Source organism: Mya arenaria, chromosome 2, assembly GCF_026914265.1.
Source record: "Mya arenaria isolate MELC-2E11 chromosome 2, ASM2691426v1".
In the NCBI taxonomy this organism is placed as follows: domain Eukaryota; kingdom Metazoa; phylum Mollusca; class Bivalvia; order Myida; family Myidae; genus Mya; species Mya arenaria.
In genome coordinates this window covers 18,535,086-18,558,371 of record NC_069123.1, presented here as the reverse complement: position 1 = coordinate 18,558,371, position 23,286 = coordinate 18,535,086, and the positions used below count along the sequence as shown (strand labels likewise).

At 35.7% G+C, this 23,286-nt stretch overlaps 1 protein-coding gene across 1 annotated transcript; it reads left to right on the top strand.

Annotated features, from left to right (window-relative positions):
* The first annotated feature begins 1,503 nt into the window (after positions 1-1,503).
* Positions 1,504-22,572, top strand: LOC128212086 (cytochrome P450 4V2-like). The gene is made up of 12 exons (XM_052917345.1): positions 1,504-1,672; positions 4,106-4,218; positions 5,258-5,343; positions 5,585-5,778; positions 6,214-6,283; positions 7,438-7,564; positions 8,047-8,250; positions 12,807-12,909; positions 13,140-13,207; positions 13,431-13,497; positions 13,765-13,944; positions 19,477-22,572. The coding sequence occupies exons 1-12, from the start codon at positions 1,513-1,515 to the stop codon at positions 19,632-19,634; spliced, it is 1,530 nt and encodes a 509-aa protein (XP_052773305.1). The 5' UTR covers positions 1,504-1,512; the 3' UTR covers positions 19,635-22,572.
* Positions 22,573-23,286: the final 714 nt, after the last annotated feature.

Here is a 23,286-nt window from a genome sequence, read left to right as displayed (position 1 = left end):
CTGTTACGAATATCAGGACAATTGTTTAATAAAATGTTTTACTCTTTGATATCATAATTGTAAAAAACCCATACCAAAATGTAAAAAGAAAATCGAGTCGGAGACCGGGTTCGAACCGGTGTCGCCAAAATTGCAGTCCAGTGCTTTTTCGCTGTTTTATCATACGGAGTACAGTCCCTTTAACATGCACTGAACAAGAGGTACACGGCCAAGACCTAACATACACTGTACGAGAGGTACACATCTAAGGCCTAACATACAATGAACAAAAGGCACACAGCTAAGGCCTAACATACACTGAACGAGAGGCACACAGCTAAGGCCTTACATACACTGAACGAGAGGTACACATCTAAAGCCTAACATACACTGAACGAGAGGCACACAGCTAAGTCCTAACATACACTGAACACATCTAAAGCCTTACATACACTGAACAAAAGGCACACAGCTAAGGCCTTACATACACTGAACAAAAGGCACACAGCTAAGGCCTTACATACACTGAACAAAAGGCACACAGCTAAGGCCTTACATACACTGAACAAAAGGCACACAGCTAAGGCCTTGCATACACTGAACAAAAGGCACACAGCTAAGGCCTTGCATACACTGAACAAAAGGCACACAGCTAAGGCCTAACATACACTGAACGAAAGGCACACAGCTAAGGCCTTACATACACTGAACAAAAGGCACACAGCTAAGGCCTTATCTTGATACTAGCGGAGGAGTTCCGATTGAGTTTCTTAGTTTTAATTTTCCCAATAATTAGGCACACTTTATTTCGTAATGAAAAAGTGCATTTTACAAACCATGAGCAATTAAGTCTCTTAAAATCACCGAATATCAAACACGCAATCAATAGAGTTCTCGGTCATTTTTATCGCAAAGCCTTGAACATCGGATGTATGCCGGTACAGCAGTAGAAATAGTTCGTAAAAGTATAGTATTGATTAAATGTAGTGTTTTAGCTTGTATTTTTACATGCAGTTTAAATTGATTGCCAGATAAGTGTATCATTGTATACATAATAAAGATTGCCAAGAGTTAAGTCTTTAAGTTTACTGTTTGTGTTAAATTGAAATTAAGTACGCGAACTACTTGCAGCGTAGTTAGAGTGTACCAATTTTCAAACCGTCCGAATAATCCAAGATTGTTCTTTATTAAAAAGGTCAAGGAAGTCCGAATGCAGACTACGGACAGGTCTATACACCAGTTCGTGAACAGAATAAATATGTAATTGTCATCTTATTTTTATATTTTCTTTCATAAAATAAAGAAATAGCATTTTCAGCCTTAACTTTTCTGCTCGAACTAGAATGAACGATGTACACATTTAAAAAAAATATAGCTTCTAAATTTAAAATGTATATTGTTTTCAATTATTTGCTTTCAATTATAATCCTGGGCTGTTTAGAATAAATGTGCCGTATTGCAAACAAACAGAGGACCAGCGCATAGAAATCACATGACCGCCTCACGTGATAATGGGATGACAAGCTGGACAAAATGGTGGCTGTATGGGTTGTGTTGTTCACGGTAGCAGTTGTTTTATTGACGCTTTGGATATTAAAACAAGAACGGCGAAGAAAGCGTATAGATAAACTTGCAGGTCCCCGCTCGCTGCCTCTTATTGGAAATCTTCACCAGCTTAAACGGGATCCTAAAGGTATGTTTATTAAACACATAAATGAGGGTAAAACTAAGTTGTAGCTATCTTAAATTTGGGTCAGTTGATGATAAAAACGGCTTGAGGTTATTATTTAGATTGTTATTAATTATAATACATTGAATACAGGATTTTTATGTACACGTTCGTCCAAAATAAATGGCCGTCAAAGAGTCTTTTGAGGATGTATTTACTATGGCAGACTCGGTAAAGGGATACACAAGAAATGTCGAAATAATAAAAAGTATCCCTGATCGCTCATTATATTGTAGTTAAGTCGCACGTACCCTGGTATACTACACATGCCCTTTGCAACTAGAAAACACTATTGATTGCTACTATTAAGTTTTGAAGGATAAACTCACCCTTTGCTAGATGATATAAAATGTTTGTAAAAACACTGTTGTCACTCTTTAAGGTTCAACTCTCACTGATTTCAAACGTTTTGACAACTTTTTTATATTTTGTCTTGAAACGAGCAATTTTTTGCGAAAATCCATGGAAACCAGGTAATTCAGACTGCTGACCACAGATTTTCATTTTAAGTTCAAAATGGATGTTTTATGCATTTTTAGCTCTAATGGCCAAAGCCAGAAGCGTTTATGGGGTACAGGGTGATACAGGAATCCAGTGGAGTTCACTTCTTTGAAAGCTTTCAGACTTTTTATAGGGGGGTTCTGTCAGACAATCACAATAAACTAACTTTTATTCATTAAAACAAGTTTAAATGGGGATTTTTCTAATCAAAATAAGCTACTTAAGCCTGCTAAACTTAATCAGTTTCGAGAAATCAGGTCCAGCAGATGGAATTATTTTTAAGTGGGTGGGTCAAAGGTCAAGGCTGTTGTGACCCTAAGCTGGTTAAACGTATTGCAGGCACATTTTTGACCAGGTTTTTGAAAAGTGAAACTTTTAAAATGGCGTACGCCGTTGCTGGAATGGGCCGGCCCGAGAACGGCGTCAAACTCGCATATGATATCGAATTATTTTAATTAGATTTAACGTTCTATGGTGCCCTAATTTTGTATAAAGGAAGAACTCATGGAGACCTTTCATGGGATTGTGTTTGGGGCCCTTGGAATCAAGGTCAAGTTCACTGTTACTAAAAATAGAAAATGGTTAGTACTGAATTACTTTAGTGATGGTTGAAATATTGTGATCAAACTTGGTATATGTAGGAATAGTCACCGTAGACCTTTCATGGGAGTGTGTTTGGGGCTCCTAGGGTTAAGTTCACTGTTTCTAAAATAAGAAAAACGGTTGTTACTGATTGATCTAAGTAGGGGTTGAAATTTGGCAACCAAACTTGAAAATTATGAAAAGAGTTTATGGAGATCTTGGACGAGATTCCGTTTAGAACCATTGGATCAAGGTTACTAAAATAGATAACTGTTTGGTACTGTATAATTCTAATTATAGTTGAAATATTGTGACCAAACTTGCATTGCATTTTAACTAGATAATACGAATGACGTACGTCATTCGTCGTTGTTCGGGCTTACCGGATGGATGGTGGTGTCAAACACAGACATGGTATCGAATAATTTTAGTTAGGTATGACATTGAACTTGGTATACAGGAAAAGTTTATCGAGAACTAGCTTGGGATTTAGTTTGGGACCCCTAAGGTCAAGGTCACTTTTTCTAATAAAAGTAAAAAACAATGTTGTGACTGAATAATTTTTGTTAAGGTTGATATATTGCAACCAAACTTGGTATGAATGAAAAGTTTAAAGAGACATTTTATGGTTTTGTCTTTAGGAACTGTTGGTCAATAGCTAAGGAAGAGTTTAAGAAGACTTTCATGGAATTGCGTATGGGGCCCCTATAGGAAGAGATAATTGAGAACTTCCACTGGAATGCATTTGGGCCCCTAGGGTCAATTTTAAGGTCACTGTTACTGAAATAGATAAAGTAACAGTTGAAACTGGATCTCACAACGAGGGCTGAAGCTCATCTATCAATCGCATTAAGGCGTTTTCTTGTTTAGTATTTATTTGCTTTTGACAGGCAGGTATTCCATCATTATTGTATTCATTTCCAAGACAAAGTGGCGTATAGTCGAGCGCACTGTCCTACGCCAGCTCTTGTTATTCTCTTTACTCGGTTAAGGATGATAAACAATTGAGAATGAAAGGTTTCTTAAAAGTTCGCATTCTACGTTTTTTAAACAGGATTCGTGTACAGACTTTATAATTGATATTGTTATTGATTTTACTCTTCAGTACATAACGTTTTTTTTCAGAAATGGACCCCCCCTTCTCTCTCTATCTCTCTCTCTCTCCCTCTCTCTCTCTCTCGCGTACACGCACGCACGCACACACACGCACTATTTTCTATCTCTCTCTCTCTCTCTCTCTCTCTCTCTCTCTCTCTCTCTCTCTCTCTCTGTTGATAGCGAACACTGATATGGGTTTTTTTTCTTTACTTACAGAATTTACCATACAACTGTACGAGTTCTGTAAGGAGTATGCCAAGTTTGATGTGTTCAGATTGATGGTGGCCCACCACCCTCTTATCCTCGTTTGTAGCCCGGACGAGATTGAGGTATACGAAAGTGAAGAAGAATTATTACACGGATAAGAAACAGTGGCTCCAGCACTTTTAGGATCTAAATATAAATAAACATATAGTTAACAGAAAAAATAGGATATTATGAGATTTGAACCTATCACTACCAAAAGCAGTTTTTGCTTCACATTTGACTTCCTGAATTGGAATTTATCAAGGAGCAATAATATACCACTAGTTTATCAATAAATCTTTATTAATAAAGGATAAGCGTTCTAAATTTGCCGATATTTCTAATCTAAACGTGCATTACCACTCTCTCGCGCAACATCGTGCCAACGAGAGTGACTTAGTATAAGCTATCATAGCTTCCTTTAAAATCGTTGTAAAATATATAATGTTTATAGTAAAACGTGCATTAATATACAGCGTATTAGCTCAGCTTCCACGCTTTGGAGCAAGCTCCCTGAAATTTGGCACCAGCTCAACCCAGAAAAGAGTACTCGATAATACTGGTTTATCCTAAATGTAAGCTTCTTTAGTGAAATTCAGGTACAAATTGAAGAAAGAAATTCTTCGTTCCTTGGTTAAACACGCATGTGTTTGATGGGAGAATCGTTCTTAGTACTCCATAAACATAATGTTTACAAAATAACCGAAATACAGTGACGTCAAATAATAGTGATGTAAGGTAAAAATAACGAGTCATACTTTTTGATAATGATGTCCGCTGTTTTGCTCTAGCTAGGAAGTGTAATTGGCTCTTTCTAGATACAGCCTCTTAAAGAGCTGGAATCACTGTTTCGCATCCATGTATTAGCCGAATATGTTTTGAAGCCACGATAAGTTTTGTATTTAACAGTATATGTGTAGACTCGTTCAATGCCGAGTGAACTTGAATAATAAAAATGTCCATCTTTTGGGAGTTCTTTAAACATGTGTACATGTATTAATTTCGAATCCAACGCCGAGTTTAAAGCGGAAGAGATTTATTCAATTTCTTGATATGTGTCAACTGTATAGATATATGGTTCTAATTGTTTGGTTTAGTTGACAAAATTAATGTTGTTTTCAGCCATTAATGAACAGTTCGAAACACCTCGATAAATCTTCTGACTACGATTTCCTCCATTCCTGGCTAGGCACCGGCTTGTTAACGAGGTAGTTACATTTGTTAAATGGTTAAGTAATTCGTCATTTCTAAGTAATTCCTCTTCAACCAATTTCATAAGAGTCAGTCTATGTTTTTTTTATTGAGTTACTGGTATGGGGGGGTGTTATGTACTTTTCCCATGTTTTCTCGTGTGCTTTCGGGAGCGGCCATTTATAATTTGGTTTGCAACTAAGTATGCTTAAACTTTAAAAAGCTCATAAATGCTCATAATTGTGTTTTTTGCTTCAGTACTGGTGAAAAATGGAAAATGCGGAGAAAGCTTCTTACACCGACCTTTCATTTCAAAATTTTGCACGATTTCATTGGGGTGTTCAGTGATCAAAGTAACATTTTGATTGAAAAAATGAGAGCGGTTGCTGACGGAAAAACAACAGTTGACGTTTTCAATGACATCACATTGTGCGCATTGGATATCATCTGTGGTAATTCCATTCGGAACTCCTCGGCCATTTTATTGAAAACAACCTCGGATGTATGCCGGTACATCAGTTGAAGTAGTCCGTAAATTTTTGAATATTATCAATAATTAAATGTAGTGTTTAAGAGTTGTATTCATTGCTCTCAGTTTAAATTGATTGCCAGTGAAGTGTATTATTGCAAACATAATTAAGATTCCCAAGAGTTAAGTCATAAAAATTAACTACTAAATAAGATTACAACGAGGCCTATTTGCGGCGGACTTAAACGTACCACTTTTTGAGTATGTAAACCGTCCAAATACATCCGAGGTTGTTTTTTGAAAATAATGGCCGAGGAGCTCCGAATGTGGTAATTCAAGTTACCAAATCAGTTCGTTCTTTTTTAAATGATATTAAACTAGGTGTATGTATTTTGATATTTTTTTCATTTTCCTACAGAAACTGCAATGGGCCGAAGCGTAAATGCTCAGAAGAACAGCGATTCCGATTATGTGCGATCTGTGTATAAGTAAGTGGTCAGTAACAGGAGTATTGGTGTATTTTGAACTATATTTGCAAAAAAGAAAAACGTTTTACTATATTACTTTTCTATTTGTATTTTGTTTTTGTTAAGTATCAACCGCCCACCCCTAGATGCATATATTAACAAAGTGGTCAGAAAATAAAAACATACAATCACAAAAACAACATGAAATCTCAAAATTAACAAAGTTGGGTGAACACATTCGGAAGAACAGTAGGTATAAGGCAATGGAAAATACAAAACGTTGCCCAGAAAAACAAAACAATTACAACAACAATTGGTATATCTTAAAGTACGAGGCGGTAAGTGAAAGAAACGGAGAAAAAACAAGTTACACTTTGGAAAGCGTCCATAAAATTAGGAAGAAAAAATAAAATGGAGGAGGTGGTGGTAAAAATATATTCCAGAGACTGGCGAGCGCTTAGCATACGCCAGACAAAGAAGAATGGCAGACGCATTCTGATTGGCCTGTAGTGTCACGTGGCACAAAAAGGGGGAAATTGATTGGCTCCTGGGATAAAATGCCCGTATGGCTAATTCCCGATATATTGCCTAAATCCCGTGCCACGGACGTACAGAAATAAATTGTACAACGGCCATAAATAATTTTATGTTTGCATAAAATTGCATTTATGTAATTGTCCATGGCATAGTTACGTTATGTACAGGGAAGTCGAACTAGTATGGATTGAAGGAAAACAAACGCCGTTTGAATGAAAAACGGGCATTTATTAAAATGCCATAACTATTGCTAAGTTATTCAAAAGGTAATTTAGAAAAGTTGTCCGAAAAACATATCTGGGTGGACCAAAACCGCCAAAAGGAAACTATAGTCACGTGGCTGTAGAAGGATGACGTAATCGTTTATTGTGAATGAAAACAAAATAGCGCTACCCGTGGTGTGAACTAATTTAAAGGTCATAATAAGGACTTCAAGCTTATACAAGGTTGTGTTGAGCAATAAAACAAATCAACGGATGCTACTCTCTGAACTTTTTTAAAATTTAACTACACGATCTATTCTTGCTTACCTTCTTAACATCTAACTGTCTAAAGGTACTTATATTAGCTATTTATGTATAGGTTCTGTTATTCTCATATGTTCAAGCTTAATAAACTGCTTCTCTTTTTTAACAAAGGGCGTCTGAGTTCACGTTCATTCGACAAAGGTCGCCATGGCTTTGGCCAGACCTTCTGTTTAACCTTATTGGTCCGGGAAAGGATTACGCCAAAAGTCTTAAGATTTTACATGGATTTACTGAAAAGGTTAGTTGTTACCGTGTGTGCAATACAGCATGTTATTATATTTTATCCGTGTTAATTTACTTTTGAATATGCACCAGTCAATTGTAACCACGGCCCCAGGTCCAGGGAATATCGGGGACTTTGATTTTCGGTCCTGCCAATCCCAGGTAAAATCCCCGCCCTTCGGAGAAAAAGTCCTGGTAAAATCTCCGCCAAATCCTGTAATTTGAAACTGACTTTTATCAAATTGGGAGAGAACAGGATGAGGCGCCATAATTTAAAAATATCTCGCAAAAACCACCGCATTTACTCGGCACTGCGGGCCACCTGGAAGGTAAAACCACGGCCCATTTCCCCCGCTGTCCCCGGTATACCTCCGGACCTAGGGGAGCCATGGTAACAATTGGCTGGTGCATAATGCTGTCTGATTTACATATTACTAGTTTATTCCATGGCCTTTAAGCCAAAGTATCTGAAATAGTATTCGAGATGTCCTTTTAAAGGTTATAAGAGAACGACAAGAGGAGTTTTCAAAGAAATACACGTCTGACACAACGATGGAACAACTACTGGAAAAGAAAGACCATGACAAGATGGAAGGGAAGCAAAGACTTGCTTTCCTGGACATGCTCCTTTGCGCCACGTCTGATGGCGAACACATGTCCTTTCTGGATATCCGCGAAGAAGTAGACACCTTTATGTTTGAAGTGAGTTGACAACTTTGCTTTGTTTAAAACTTACATTGACTTTTTAGCTCATCTTAGTCGTACATTGTAGGCTGAGGGTGAGCTATTAGGATCGATGATTGTCCGTCGCCTGTCGTCCTTGAACAGAAAGGTTGTTTCGTTGATCTAGTTCAAGTTCAAAATGGGTCATCTGGGATGAAAAACTAGGTCTCATGACCCAAAATAGAAAAATCTTGTTAACTCTCTAGAGGCTACTTTTTCAGTCCAAATATCCTGGAAATTTGTCAGAAAGGTCGTTTCAATGAGTTCTAGCTCAAGTTCGAATTTGGGTCATCTGGGGTCAAAAACTAGGTCACAGAGCCCAACTATGGAAATACCTTGTTAACACTCTAGAGGTGAAATTTTGAGCACAAATATCCTGGAAATTTGTCAGAAAGGTCTTTTTGATGATTTCTAGCTTAAGATCGAATATGGGTCATCTGGGGTCAAAAACTAGGACATAGAGCCCAAATATGGAAATATCTTGTTAACACTCTAGAGGTAACATTTTGAGCACAAATATCCTGGAAATTTGTCAGAAAGGTCGTTTTGATGATTTCTAGCTTAAGATCGAATATTGGTCATCTGGGGTCAAAAACTAGGACACAGAGCCCAAATATGGAAAAACCTTGTTAACACTCTAGAGGTAATATTTTGAGCCCAAATATCCTGGAAATTTGTCAGAAAGGTCGTTTTGATGATTTCTAGCTTAAGTTCGAATATGGGTCATCAAGGATAAAAAACTAGGTCACACAGCCCAAATATGGAAATATCTTGTTAACACTCTAGAGGTAACATTTTCAGCCCTTATATTCTGGAAATTTGTCAGAAAGGTTGATTTGTCGATTTCTAGCTCATGTTCAAATATGGGTCATCAAGGATCAAAAACTATGTCACACAGCCCAAATATGGAAATATCTTGTTAACACTCTAGAGGTAACATTTTCAGCCCTTATATTCTGGAAATTTGTCAGAAAGGTTGATTCGTCGATTTCTAGCTCAAGTTCAAATATGGGTCATTTGGGATCAAAAACTAGGTCACAGAGCCCAAATATGGAAAGACCTTGTTAACATTTTAGATGCCTTTTCAGCCCAAATATCCTGGAAATATATCAGGAGGTTGTTCTAATGATTTCTAGCCCATGTTCGAATATGGGTCATCTGAGGTCAAAAACTATGTCACAGAGCCCAAATATGAAAATACCTTGTTAACACTCTAGAGGTAACATTTTCAGCCCAAATATCATTGTTTGAAAGGCTGTTTGATGATTTCTAGCTCAAGTTCGAATATGGGTCATCTGGGGCCAAAATCTAGGTCACAGAGCCCAAATATAGAAAAACCTTGTTAACACTCTAGAGGTAACATTTTCAGCCCAAATATCCTGGAAATTGTCAGAAAGGTTATTTAGATAATTTTTTGAGACAATTTCGAATATGGGTCATCTGTTTTTTATTGTTATTTATTGTTTTAAAATCATTGAAAGTACCAACTTCAAACTGCATGAACTTATTCACAGTAAATTGTGATTATTTGTGACGAGTTATATAAAATCCAACCAAAATATTGTAAGAGTTATTGCCCTTTGTATCATTTTAAACAAAATACATATTTGTAATGTGTTTAAAAAACTGGACATATAATAGTTCCACCTATGGTGTATGGAAGGGCAGACAGGCACCATCCAGTATGTAGTCCGATCAATTACTTTTTAACCCTTTGTCCAATCATGACCAAATTTGGTCTGAATTTGTATGAACGTGTTTGATGATTACCAAAATTGCTGTAGTTACCCGAGAGTTATTGCGCTCTAATCATAGTAATAACCTAAAATTGCTCTTGTCCTATCAATAACTTATTGGAGCATTTGTCCAATCATCACAAAATTTGGTGAGAATGTGAATGGGCATAAAACATCAGAGAAGCCAAATCCCTGTTATTGCCCTTTAATTATCAACAAGTCTATAGCACAAAGTTTTATTGAGATGAGCGATATAGGGCCATCGTGGCCCTCTTGTTTATAAATAAATATACTTCTTCATATAACACTTATTTTTTTTAAGTCCATATTATATTTTTATTGAACATTTTTTTAAAATCCATATTCATTTTTTTATTGAATAAATGTATTGCACTTATAGAACATGCATTTTAGCAGTAAAGTTCTTATATGTTTTTATTAAATCTATCAAAATTGGTGTGCCGTACACATAATGGGCAAATATAAGCTTGATTCTCGGAAAACTAGGTGGAACTATGGTCAGAATTAGGTTCCCTTTTGGTTAGACTTGGTTAAGGACTTTAATGTACGCCGAACTTTATAGGTCTTGTACATCTTATATTCATCCAATATTTCTAACAATATGATTATTCAATAAATATGGCTGGTGAAAATGCACAAGTCCTTTTCAATCAAATTGCTGTAAGTGTTTCTTGTAACATAAATAAGCTCCAGATATGTGAAGGCATACGTCACAGGAGATGAAGGAATTATAAATTGATGTATATTAAGCACTTCTGTATTTTAATACACACATGGGCAGATATATCTATGGGCGGCTTGATCACCGTCCTGTATGTTCTCCTTTGAAAAAGTTAAGTATAACATAACCTGTTTACCCAAAGCGTGGCGAAAGTTGCACAGCAGGTCATTGAAATCACCAACCCCTCGCAGAAGATCTACAAGCAGCGTTGCTATCGACTAGTTTTCCTCCTACCCACATAAAAGTGTATTATTATCTCTATTAAAAGTTGAATGTAGAGTGCCTACGTATTTTTTAATGTCCCTCTAAATTTGTATATTTGGAACAAAACAAGTTTGACATTTACACAAGAGTACTGATTATGTAAGTTTGACATTTACACTAGAGTACTGATTATGTAAGTTTGACATTTACACTAGAGTACTGATTATGCAAGTTTGACATTTACACAAGAGTACTGATTATGTAAGTTTGACATTTACACTAGAGTACTGATTATGTAAGTTTGACATTTACACAAGAGTACTGATTATGTAAGTTTGACATTTACACTAGAGTACTGATTATGCAAGTTTGACATTACATTTACACAAGAGTTCTTATTATGTAAGTTTGACATTTACACAAGAGTTCTGATTATGTAAGTTTGACATTTACGCAAGAGTTCTGATTTTGTAAGTTTGACATTTACGCAAGAGTTCTGATCATGCAAGTTTGACATTTACGCTAGAGTACTGATCATGCAAGTTTGACATTTACGCTAGAGTACTGATCATGCAAGTTTGACATTTACGCAAGAGTTCTGATTATGTAAGTTTGACATTTACACTAGAGTACTGATTATGTAAGTTTGACATTTACGCTAGAGTACTGATCATGCAAGTTTGACATTTACACTAGAGTACTGATCATGCAAGTTTGATATTTACACTAGAGTACTGATTATGTATGTTTGACATTTACACTAGAGTACTGATTATGTAAGTTTGACATTTACGCAAGAGTACTGATCATGCAAGTTTGACATTTACGCTAGAGTATTGATCATGCAAGTTTGACATTTACGCTAGAGTACTGTACTGATCATGCAAGTTTGACATTTACGCTAGAGTACTGATTATGCAAGTTTGACATTTACACTAAAGTACTGTACTGATCATGCAAGTTTGACATTTACGCTAGAGTACTGATCATGCAAGTTTGACATTTACGCTAGAGTACTGATTATGCAAGTTTGACATTTACGCAAGAGTACTGATTAAGTAAGTTTGACATTTACGCTAGAGTACTGATCATGCAAGTTTGACATTTACACTAGAGTACTGATCATGCAAGTTTGATATTTACACTAGAGTACTGATTATGTATGTTTGACATTTACACTAGAGTACTGATTATGTAAGTTTGACATTTACGCAAGAGTACTGATCATGCAAGTTTGACATTTACGCTAGAGTATTGATCATGCAAGTTTGACATTTACGCTAGAGTACTGTACTGATCATGCAAGTTTGACATTTACGCTAGAGTACTGATTATGCAAGTTTGACATTTACACTAAAGTACTGTACTGATCATGCAAGTTTGACATTTACGCTAGAGTACTGATCATGCAAGTTTGACATTTACGCTAGAGTACTGATTATGCAAGTTTGACATTTACGCAAGAGTACTGATTAAGTAAGTTTGACATTTACGCTAGAGTACTGATCATGTAAGTTTGACATTTACACTAGAGTTCTGATTATGTAAGTTTGACATTTACGCAAGAGTACTGATTATGTAAGTTTGACATTTACACAAGAGTACTGATTATGTAAGTTTGACATTTACGCTAGAGTACTGATTATGTAAGTTTGACATTTGCACTAGAGTACTGATTATGTAAGTTTTACATTCGCACTAGAGTACTGATCATGCAAGTTTGACATTTACACTAGAGTACTGATTATGCAAGTTTGGCATGCCCAGCTATACTTTGAAATCAATCTTGAGCCACCCATTGACATTGTCTTCCTTTTATTGATAACATCCAGCTTATACTTTTACACTGCAAGGGTCACGACACCACGGCCATGGCGGCCAATTGGGCGCTACATTTGATCGGGACAGACCCAGAAGTCCAGAAGAAAGTTCACCAGGAATTAGATGCGGTGTTTGGTAAATATGATGATGACACAATTTCTACTCAGGAATATATCCGTTGAGATCTTAGTTAATGTGCCAATGTTCCTTAAAATATTTCCTCCTAGTTTTTAGCATATTTAATGAGTGTTAGGGCTTTTGTCTTAAATAAAAGGTGACCATAGCACGGTTTGATTATATGGTGTGTATCATTCCTGTATTAAATAAATTTACCAAAAGCTTATGTTCAAATGGTGTATACCCAGGTAGAAGTAACCGCGATGCGATGATGGACGACTTAAAGGAGCTGAAGTATCTGGAATGCTGCATTAAGGTATTTGATGGATTTATTATGATATTTGAAAAACTTACATGTATCCGTTTTGTTTACCAGAGATTGTCATATCCGTTTCAGTTTGCCACTAGACAATGACTTGTTGTTGATGTTATTTGATTGATATAACTGCGTTCAATGTATTTTGTGCAACAGAAGAATTGCACTTCCCGATTTTAATTTGAATTATTAAGATTGAACATTTCAATTGCTTTATTTGCAGGAAGCTCTTCGCTTGTTCCCGTCCGTTCCTGTCTTTGGTCGAAGCCTTACGGAGGATACAACCATTGGTAAGCCGCAAATCTCCCTTCGGGTTTAGTTAACCTGTAGTTGTGGATGACCTCACATGTGGGTACAGCGTTTCGGACATATGTATGCCGCTAATCGGTACCCATAATGAAGAACTTAATGCTTCTTACGTAGTCTGGAATAAATTTAACTAAACGTTTATGGAATTTGCAATGATTTGCAGCTAGGACGAGGTTGTTGAATCCAGGTGTCCTCGTTATACTAACACTGTGAATGTTTGGAGTTCCCTATTCAATGCAATGTTTTAGGTGGAGTGTTCTTGGGGAAGGGTACAAGCGCACTGATTGTCCCCGCTGCTATCCATATGCGAGATGACATTTACCCGGACCCTGATAAGTTTGACCCCGACAGATTCCTTACAGAAAACTCCGTGAAGAGACATCCTTATGCATATATTCCGTTTTCGGCTGGTTCAAGGAATTGTATTGGTAAACACAAATTTAATACAACGACCGTATTAAAGATGTCCTCAACAAGTTTAACTCTTCTGTTTTTCGAAGAAAACGGTCGAGGCATAGCATCTGGGCATCATAGTTGTCAATTTCTAAATAACACCAAGAGAGCGTTGGCGCTCAAGTGTATCTTTGCATTCTAGTTTTTAACCGGACTTCTATAAAGCAATGAGGAAGAATTGAACAATTATTTTAAAATAAATCAAAGCACTGAAAGTGCTGAGGGACGGTGCCTATGGTGTATGGCAGAAAAATATACAGGGAGAGCTGCCTGGTTTCAAAATCGTGTCGTTGTTATCAACTATTGACAGTTTGGTTATTTCAAGAGCCAACTTTCGTCATGCATGACTATTTTTATGAATGCATGTTAAGCAAGCGATCACTTCGTACGAAGTTGCATACGAAGATTTCTGCGACCGTTTTATTAACGCTTTCGTACGTAATTACTCTTCAAAATGGGGAAGGATCGGACAAAAAATGTAAACAAACCGTAGATGTGAGTATACTAGAAAAATTCGCAAATAGTGATTTGATCTGCTTCGCTTTTCGAATAATCAAAATAGACATTTACTATTTATTTTAATAAATATAGTGGGTGGTAACGTTTTGTCGACTACGGTTGCTACGGCATGGTTTGACCCGTTTAAACAGTTGTTTCCTGTGTCACATTGCAATGTTTTCAGGTTATGACACATTTCGATACCAACTATATTCATTTCTTATCGCTTGTATTGTGTATAATAATTGTTATGGCGTTAACATGTTAAATAATCACATCCCAAAAGGTAAATGTACTATTACGTTCGTTAATTCTTTGTTCTATTCGATTAAAAACCCCGGATGTACAAATTTAAGAAAGAGTTTAGTTAGCGAATATTATCTGAACTGTTTCCTTAAGGTATGTAAGTTTACACACTCAAATATGTTTTAATATACAATTCTATATACTAACCAGTATACAAATGACATTTTTTCATTACAAATAGGTAGACCTATTGTCAATTACAGTATCCTCTTTGTTTGTTATTGATATGATTTATTAAGTTTTTCATTGCAGGCAATCTTTTGAAAGAAAAGCTCAGTCATCTGAGATGCAGTGTTGCAGCACTGAAAAGCATTGGGTATGACTGTATATCTCAGCGTATGATTAAACCAACTACTGCAAAAACTATGCAAACAGTAATCGGGGAGTAGGATTATTATTATATTTTTTAGTGTTATTAGACCCAGTCTTTTAAAAACAGATGCAATTGCCATTATAACATAGTATGAAATAAGAAAATACTTGCTACTGCTTCTTGCAAACTACCGATTTTTTACTAATATATGTAATCTTAATACAAAATATCACCGTCAAGGCAGGCATTTCATTTGAATTTGAGAAATGGCTTTTACAAAACAAATTTGTACTGTAGTGTTTTTTTTATCTCTCTTAAGATAAATGTGTACTTTTACAAGAAATATTATCAAGAATTGTATTTGAAAAAAATGTTAGACCATTTCTTTCTCATTTTACTAACAACTTTCACGTTTTATGGATAATAGTAAAGATTATGTATCTTCTATTTTACAGGTGCCCATCATAGAGTGTTTCTCTTTGCCTGAAATCAGGATACATCAACTGACCTTTGAACTGTGTTTTCTAACTTGGGATTTAAACACATGCCCTCTTGGGTAGGAGAAAGTCAGACAAACACCTGTGGCTATATCACTATACTTCTTCAAGTCTCACTCTATGAGTGATCATGATGTGAAATAAAACAAAATGCAGTCATCTTTTTGTGATATTAAATAAGTTATGAACAAATAAAATATTTCAAACATTTTATTAATTCGTTATTTTGAAAAACAGTATGAATAAACATACATGTATACCAATAGACAAACAAATAATTGGCAAAGAATGGGCACAAAAATATGAGAATATTGATTTTAATGTGACAGAAAATGCCCCAATTTGCCAAAAAGCATTGAATATCAAATGACAATGCTTGGATTTACAAAATTTTGCCCAAATGAGTATAGATCAGTGAGTTGCTGTTTGGTATTTGTTCATAAAAGTCATGATATATAAATCAAAGTTTAAAAAAAAATGTTGCAAACATAAAACAGTGGAGGATCTGATGTTATGTTGAAATGATATACTTGTATAAGCTATTTAAGCTGTATATGAGCAGATTCTTATGGAAATATGAGCTTTAGGTATTACTTTATTCCAAAATGGTGACCTAGAAGGTTTAGTTCCATGTATTGGTCAATGTTATATTGTTCACTTAACAGCTTGAGGTAAATGCAAGATATAATACAGTCAAGTTCAGAAACTGCTCAACAGTTATAATAATAAACCCTTCCTCTCAATATGGTGTACATTTGTGGGAAGTTATATCAAATCCTTCAAAAGGTTAAAGAGACATGGGGCAGACACAATTTGTAACAGACGGACAGACAGACAACTGGGGCTAAAAGAATTAGTCTATTTCAGGAGGAGACATACTTAGCCAAATGGTTCTTGAGAAAAAGTCATTAAAAATAATTTATGAAAAGTACAATAAACAGGCAGTCATAAAAGTTAACATGAACACTAACTTAGGCTTAGATGAGTAAAATGTCTTAAACAAAATAATTGAGAAGTTGCCCAAAATGTTACAGCTACATGTAAGAAATGAGCCAAGTATCAACAAGAGATGTTTGTCGAACATTATGCCCCCACCTGAGCGTCATGTTGTCAGGATTATATGAATAATTGAATGAAATAAGCATGGACCAAAATGACAGCTGATTAGTCACTGACATTGGATGCCGTTGGGGCAGTTTTAAGATTATGACCATTCAAAGTGTGAGGATAGAGTGTGTTATGACCATGACCTTTGACATCAAAATCCCTATGATTCATCAGCTGGTCTACAAAAATCTAAATGTCAAGTTTGAGAGACATGGGTTAAGGCATTGACATGTTATCACACAGACAAGCTTTTTTCAATCAATGTCACTGTGACCTTGATGTTTGACCCGATGACCCCTAAAATGAAAGGGACTCATCTACAGGCCAGACACAACTCCAAGTCAGGTTTGAGGGCCATGGGTACAGGCATTGTCAAGTTATCACTCGAAACATTTTCGCATTCAAGGTTACTGTGAACTTGACCTTTGACCCAATGACTCCTAAAATCAATAAGCGTCATCTCCTTGTCAGGACCAACTTCCATGTCAAGTTTGATGATCATAGGTTCAGGCATTGTTGAGATATCCCTGAGAGAGGATTTGTTATCTTTTTTGCATTAAAGGTTATTGTGACCTTGACCTTGGCTTGATGACCCTCAAAGTCAAGAGGGGTCATCTACTGGTCAGGCCCAACCTTTATGTCAAGTTTGATGACCATTCAGACTGAATGGCATGATTGGTCCAGGAATTGTCGAGTTTGCTTTCAAGATCACTTTGACCTTGACCTTTGACCCCTAAAATCAATAGGGGTCATCTACTGGTAAGGCCCAACCTTCGAGTCAAGTTTGAGGGCCATGGGGGCAGGCATTGTTGATTTATCACTTGGACAACCTTTTACCATTCAAGGTCACTGTGACCTTGATCTTTGGCTCGATGATCACCAAAACCAATAGGGGTCATCTACTGGTGAGGCCCAACTTCCATATCAAGTTTGATGACGAAAGGTTTAGGCATTGTTGAGTTATCACTCGGACAAGCTTTAAAATTAATTTACCATTCATGGTCACTGTCACCTTGACCTTAGACCCAATGAGCCCTAAAATCATCTACTGGTCAGGCCCAACCTTCATGTCAAGTTTGATGACCATACGTCAAGGAATTGTTGAGTTATCACTCGGACAAGCTTTGGTCTACAGACGGTAGACGGTACCAACCGACCGACATGTGCAAAGCAATATACCCCTCTTCTTCGAAGGGGCGCATAATAAAAAATGTCTTATTATGCACAGCAGTAATTACATTGACAGAGACAATTTTCCTTTGAAGTATTTATAAATTGAGTCAGTAGCTGAGTCCTTGGATGACATAACAGTGTAGTATGTTGGTTATAATATTTGTTTCCTTTTTAAAAGATATGCCAGCATGTATAAAGATGGTCTCTTCTTCCTGTATAGAGTCAACATCAAAGTCCACAGTAAATAGATTCATGTGAGTTGCACGAAGACAGAATTTTCAAGTTTAAACAATTTACAATGTTGAACTGATGTAAATAGTTGCTCAGATCACAGCAAGGGTAAACTGAATCAGAATGAATCTATTGAAGGTGTTGAAACAGTTTCTGTTTGAAGGCTGTTCAACTCAAGCACAATCCTTTGATATGAGATGGTGGCATAAACTGTTTTGTGAATTCTGTCCTTGAAAAGTCTTTTGTAGTCTCAAGTATCACCTTGAAAAACAGTTAAGATGAATTTTGTAGAGATTGGAAAGTCTATTGCTCTTTCGGTAATTTTCATTCTAGGTTCTGAAGTATTTGTGACATGGCGCTGAGTCTCTGAAACGAAAAACAAAAATTATTTAAGAGCAAAAAAAACAATGATAAAAAAAAATTGAGTACATATACAAAATATTTTAAATTTCACCTTTTAACAGTCACAGAATATTTCACAGAGCCACTTGTAAAATACGTATAATAAAACATCAGTTGTTTTCTCAGTTAGATAAAGGGCACAACTCAAAATCACTTAAAGCCGGATTTATAGACCTAATAATTAGGACCTATACATGTGCATCATATACAAATATAATACAATAACATTAGTGTATTGTCTCTGACATGACTTGTGAAAATTGGCAAAAAAAAATTTTTTTATTTTTTTTATTTTATTATCTTTATTTTTTATTTTTTTGCCAATTTTCACAAGTTACAGTTACCACATCATATTCTTACTAAAATTTGATAAAAAAAAATGATAAAAAAAACCCCAACAAAAACGGACGGGGGCGTGATGTGTCAAAACAACGCAACCTGCCCCTGTGGGCTAAACAGCCTGAGATACACCGTACAAAGTTCGTAAGCAAAACAGACTTCGTACAAAGTTTAATAAAACTGGCCCTTATTCTTGTAAAGCTTGGAGTCCGGATTTATTCTAGCAAGTAATTTGGTTGGTGCCAAAAAAAGGAAAAAGTCCAATGTCATTAAATGTAACGGTCAGCTCGCGCAGGAAAAAATCAAGATAAAATAAATCATGCATTATTAAGTAATGTATTTTAAACATATCCTTTGTGCTTTAGAATTATAGGTTTATTGCATAATTATCAATGTTCTTGTAAGCTATTGAATATTACTGGTGTTTTAAGCATTGAAAAACCGCACTCTTTCTTCGACCGAGACAGGCGGTAAATCGGTTTGTAACTTTTCAGCCGATTGCCCCTACTATGAACGCTGCCCTGAGCGGGCACCGTCCAAAAACGATCTCGAAAGAGTTAATACGGAAATTTTGTTATTTAATACGAGTAGGAGATGGATGTTCGTGTATTATTAATTTGCATTTCCTCTTTATGTTATAGGACAAAAGTTTGCGATGTTGGAGGAAAAGGTTATTTTGTCTACAATTTTCCGAAACTTCTCCGTGAAGAGTATGCAGGACCGGGAAGAGTTATGTCCCTTGGCGGAACTCATCTTGAGGCCCGGAAACGGTATTAAGGTTGTCCTAACACCGAAGTAAACGGCCAAATGACGCTGTCACCAAAAGGATGACCATACTATATAGCTCTTAAATGTTATATAACGACAATTCGTTTGGTATTAAGTGTTTGTGGTGGTTGTTAATTTCAGCAAAATAGTATTAAAATGTCTTCATCGATTGTAAGCATTGAAGGCGGTTTGCATTGGTGGATTAAAATCAGTTGATAAGACGTTGCAAAACACGACGCGTACGTTATCTTGTATGTGTAGCTACATATTGCAGTTTCATTTGATGTTTTAACTTGAACTTATAGGTTCGTTGATTCTTATAAATCACTTCCCATGCGCATTTGTAAAAACCATTTTAAACTTTTACGATGTACATGTACCTGGATGACGTAGTCAACAACAAGCACATACCTGGATGACGTATACAACAATCACATACCTGGATGACGTAGTCAACAACAAACACATACCTGGATAACGTAGTCAATAACAATGCAGTTCACACGTACAAGTAGCGTTTAGCAACCTCCAATGTGTTTCATTGCTTAATTTATAGTATTATAATTATTTATGATTATTATTATTATTACAATTTTACATTTCACTTTTTAAGATTCGCAGGCTTTCAAGTGGATCCTACTTTCGTTATATTTTGCTTCCTCTTTTCCCTAAATTTCGTGAGGAAAAAAACAACTATCCCCTTTTGTTTGTGATAAAATAGTTAAAGAAATAATAGTTCAACAATGCCCTCTGAATATTGGAAATGAAGAACTCATATTTAAACAATTCCGGTTGGCATGCCTGCGGAACTCCCTAGCTAGCTAGTTGTTTTTAAATTGTGACTATTTCAATAACAAAATATTAAGAAAAATCATGTACATAACATTTGTACAAATGTTCAGTAGCTATTTAATTGCTTTAAACCGGGTTAGTAAAGAGCCATAGTATCACTTTGTTTTGCCCTGAATTCTTTTTTAATACTATTTAATTCGGGGGGGGGGGGGGGTTGCGTGTTGCTGTCACTTGCAAGCCCGGACTCGTGTTCGATTGGAGATCAAACATATTGTCTGAATGTTCTTGAAGAAATCCATTCATTTTTGTATAGCAAATACGACGTGCACTTCTATGACATATGTCCATTTAAGAAATGCCTTGCGTAAATGTTGTCATTAACAGGGTACGGACGCAGTTAGGCTGGTTAAAGTGTGTGCACTCCAAAGACTCCACGTGTACTTGAAACAGCCAAACTGCGTTCATATCCCCGATAATGACATCAATCATGCAATCCATTCCTTATATTTACACCAATGGCTCATTATTTGTTTCTAGAATTGTTAAAAAATACTTAATTTCATTTAAGAAAACCTTAACATTTGTTTCTCACACATTCTGTAAATGGAACGACCCGACCGTAACCAGAAACAGTTTATCATATGGTGGCATAAAAACACTGGAAAAAATCAATCACATCATAGTTGATACGTTAAATCACTTTCTGATGTAAAATTGAAACGCTAATGACAACAATACATTTTACGAATCATAAATTTACACTTTTCAAAATAGTGATTTAAGTTTGTTAATGGTCTGCTGACTCAATACAAACAATAAGTTAAAAACAACATGATTAACATTTTTCAATGTACTTGTATATTATTGTGCGATGATTCGCGATCCGAACATATCCGAAGATGATGCGTCCTTCGGAATATATTAGTAATTGCCAAAGGAATGGAGGCTAAGCTGTAAATATTTAACTTTAAAGCTGCACTCTCACTGATTGAACGTTTTGACAACTTTTTTGTCTTGGAAAGAGCCAATTTTTGCAAAAATCCATGGAAACAAGTGATATAAGACTGCTGACAAAAAAAAATTAGATCGCAGATTTTTATATTGAAGTTCAAAAAATAATGTTTTATGCATTTTTCTTAAACCGTCAGTAACGGTTTAAGCCATTAAACATTAATTTTCGAACGGACATTTGCAAATCTGCGATCTGATCTTTTGTCAGCAATCTTTATCATTGGTTAGCAGATATTTACGCACAAATTTGCTCTTTCCAAGACAAAAAATTAAAAAAAAGTTGTAAACACGGTAAATCTGTGAGAGCGCAGCTTTACCAACGGTGCTCTTTACAGTTGACTTCAGAGGTAAGTTTACTACAAAAGGATTTCTGAATTATTCATTTCTTAATTTCAATTTTGTGTCAGTATAAGAAACATTCAGGGCGTGTTGTGCTAAGTTCATTTTTGTGTCAGTATTAGAAATATTCAGGGCGTGTTGTGCTAAGTTCATTTTTGTTTGATCATATAGACATATCTCACTTCCATATTCAATTATAATCAATTTTGTGTGGCCGTGCTAACGAACAGAACATGTGTTTGCTCTGTGATAGATTTTTATAGAATTATTAGCTTTGTTCTTCAAAACAACAAATATGAGAGAATGTTTAAAAACATGTGAGTACAACTTAGTCTAACACGGTTGGTTAATTGTAGTTGTTAACAGCTGTAAATAAATATTCTGAATATTTATTTACACTTCAACAACGTTAAGAATTATCTCTTTAATTTGTGTCAAAAACTTTTTGTCTTAAAATAATTATAACGGTGTCCAAGTTTATTGTGGAAACGCTCTTCATTTTAAAAAATGTGGTACCGACTTCGTTGCACATCAGTTAGATTCATGTTTTGTAAATTAATTTGTTTGTATTCCTAACAAGCAGGGTATGTTGCTAAGATTATTAATCATTTATTTATCAAGGATACAAAACATTTAACGTTGCACGTGTCCCGTTGATAAGATATGTCACCCATAACGCCCTAGTACTCGTACATATACATGTTATAGATTCAGTTACATGGCACCGTGTTAGAGAAATCCATTGTTCTACGAGTGATTTCCATGATGGCTGTATTTTATGTTGTTTGATTTGTAATTTGTTAAATAAAGTGATTGCTAGATTGAAACGTATTATGCGTAGTTAATTCACCTGTCGTACAATCAAAACAATCAAACAATTCTATAATTAATATTACTTTAACAACATTCCTTAGCAAGCGCAAATGAACATTTGGATTGAAAACGGATACATAGAAAAGAATTATACGATTCAATAACAGTGTGACAAATATCGTCATAAATGCTACGTCGGAAGGCAATATTTTGCTTCGAATAAAGACAAAACAAAAATAACTTCACTATTGCTTCACCATTTTAGATGAAACATAGCGCAGTCTACGCCTCTTACAGAGCCCCGCCTTCGGTCTTTTACCAAAGTTTGATTGAAAGTTTAGTTACTTCAAACACTTCGACAAACCTTTTCACATTACGGCCGTCTGACGGAGCACTGACAAAACATTATTTTGGAAACAGGTTTGTCGTGTTTGATGAAACTATTCACCTTATCAAACTTCGGTAATAAAACGAAGGCGGTGCTCTTTAAGCGGTATAGACTGCCCTTCGTTTTATTTAAAATGGAGTAGTAAAAGAAAAGTTATCTTTGATTTAAGTCTTCATTTTAAGCAAAATATTGCCTTTCGACGTAGCATATATGAAGTAATTTATCACGTGGTATACACACACTGAATAATAAACACCACCCTACGTAGTTTTTATTACAAGTTCCTTTTGAGAATAATTCCAACAAATACATGATTTTTATGTTTTACCTCGTCGATTGT

What these genes read in the sequence shown, in the direction of transcription:
- LOC128212086 (XM_052917345.1), top strand. Translation starts at nt 1,513, where the DNA reads ATGGTGGCTGTATGGGTTGTGTTGTTCACGGTAGCAGTTGTTTTATTG. An exon ending in TATGTGCGATCTGTGTATAA is followed by an intron (nt 6,284 to 7,437) that starts GTAAGTGGTCAG and finishes TTTTTAACAAAG; the next exon opens with GGCGTCTGAGTTCACGTTCA. An exon ending in ATCTGGAATGCTGCATTAAG is followed by an intron (nt 13,208 to 13,430) that starts GTATTTGATGGA and finishes CTTTATTTGCAG; the next exon opens with GAAGCTCTTCGCTTGTTCCC.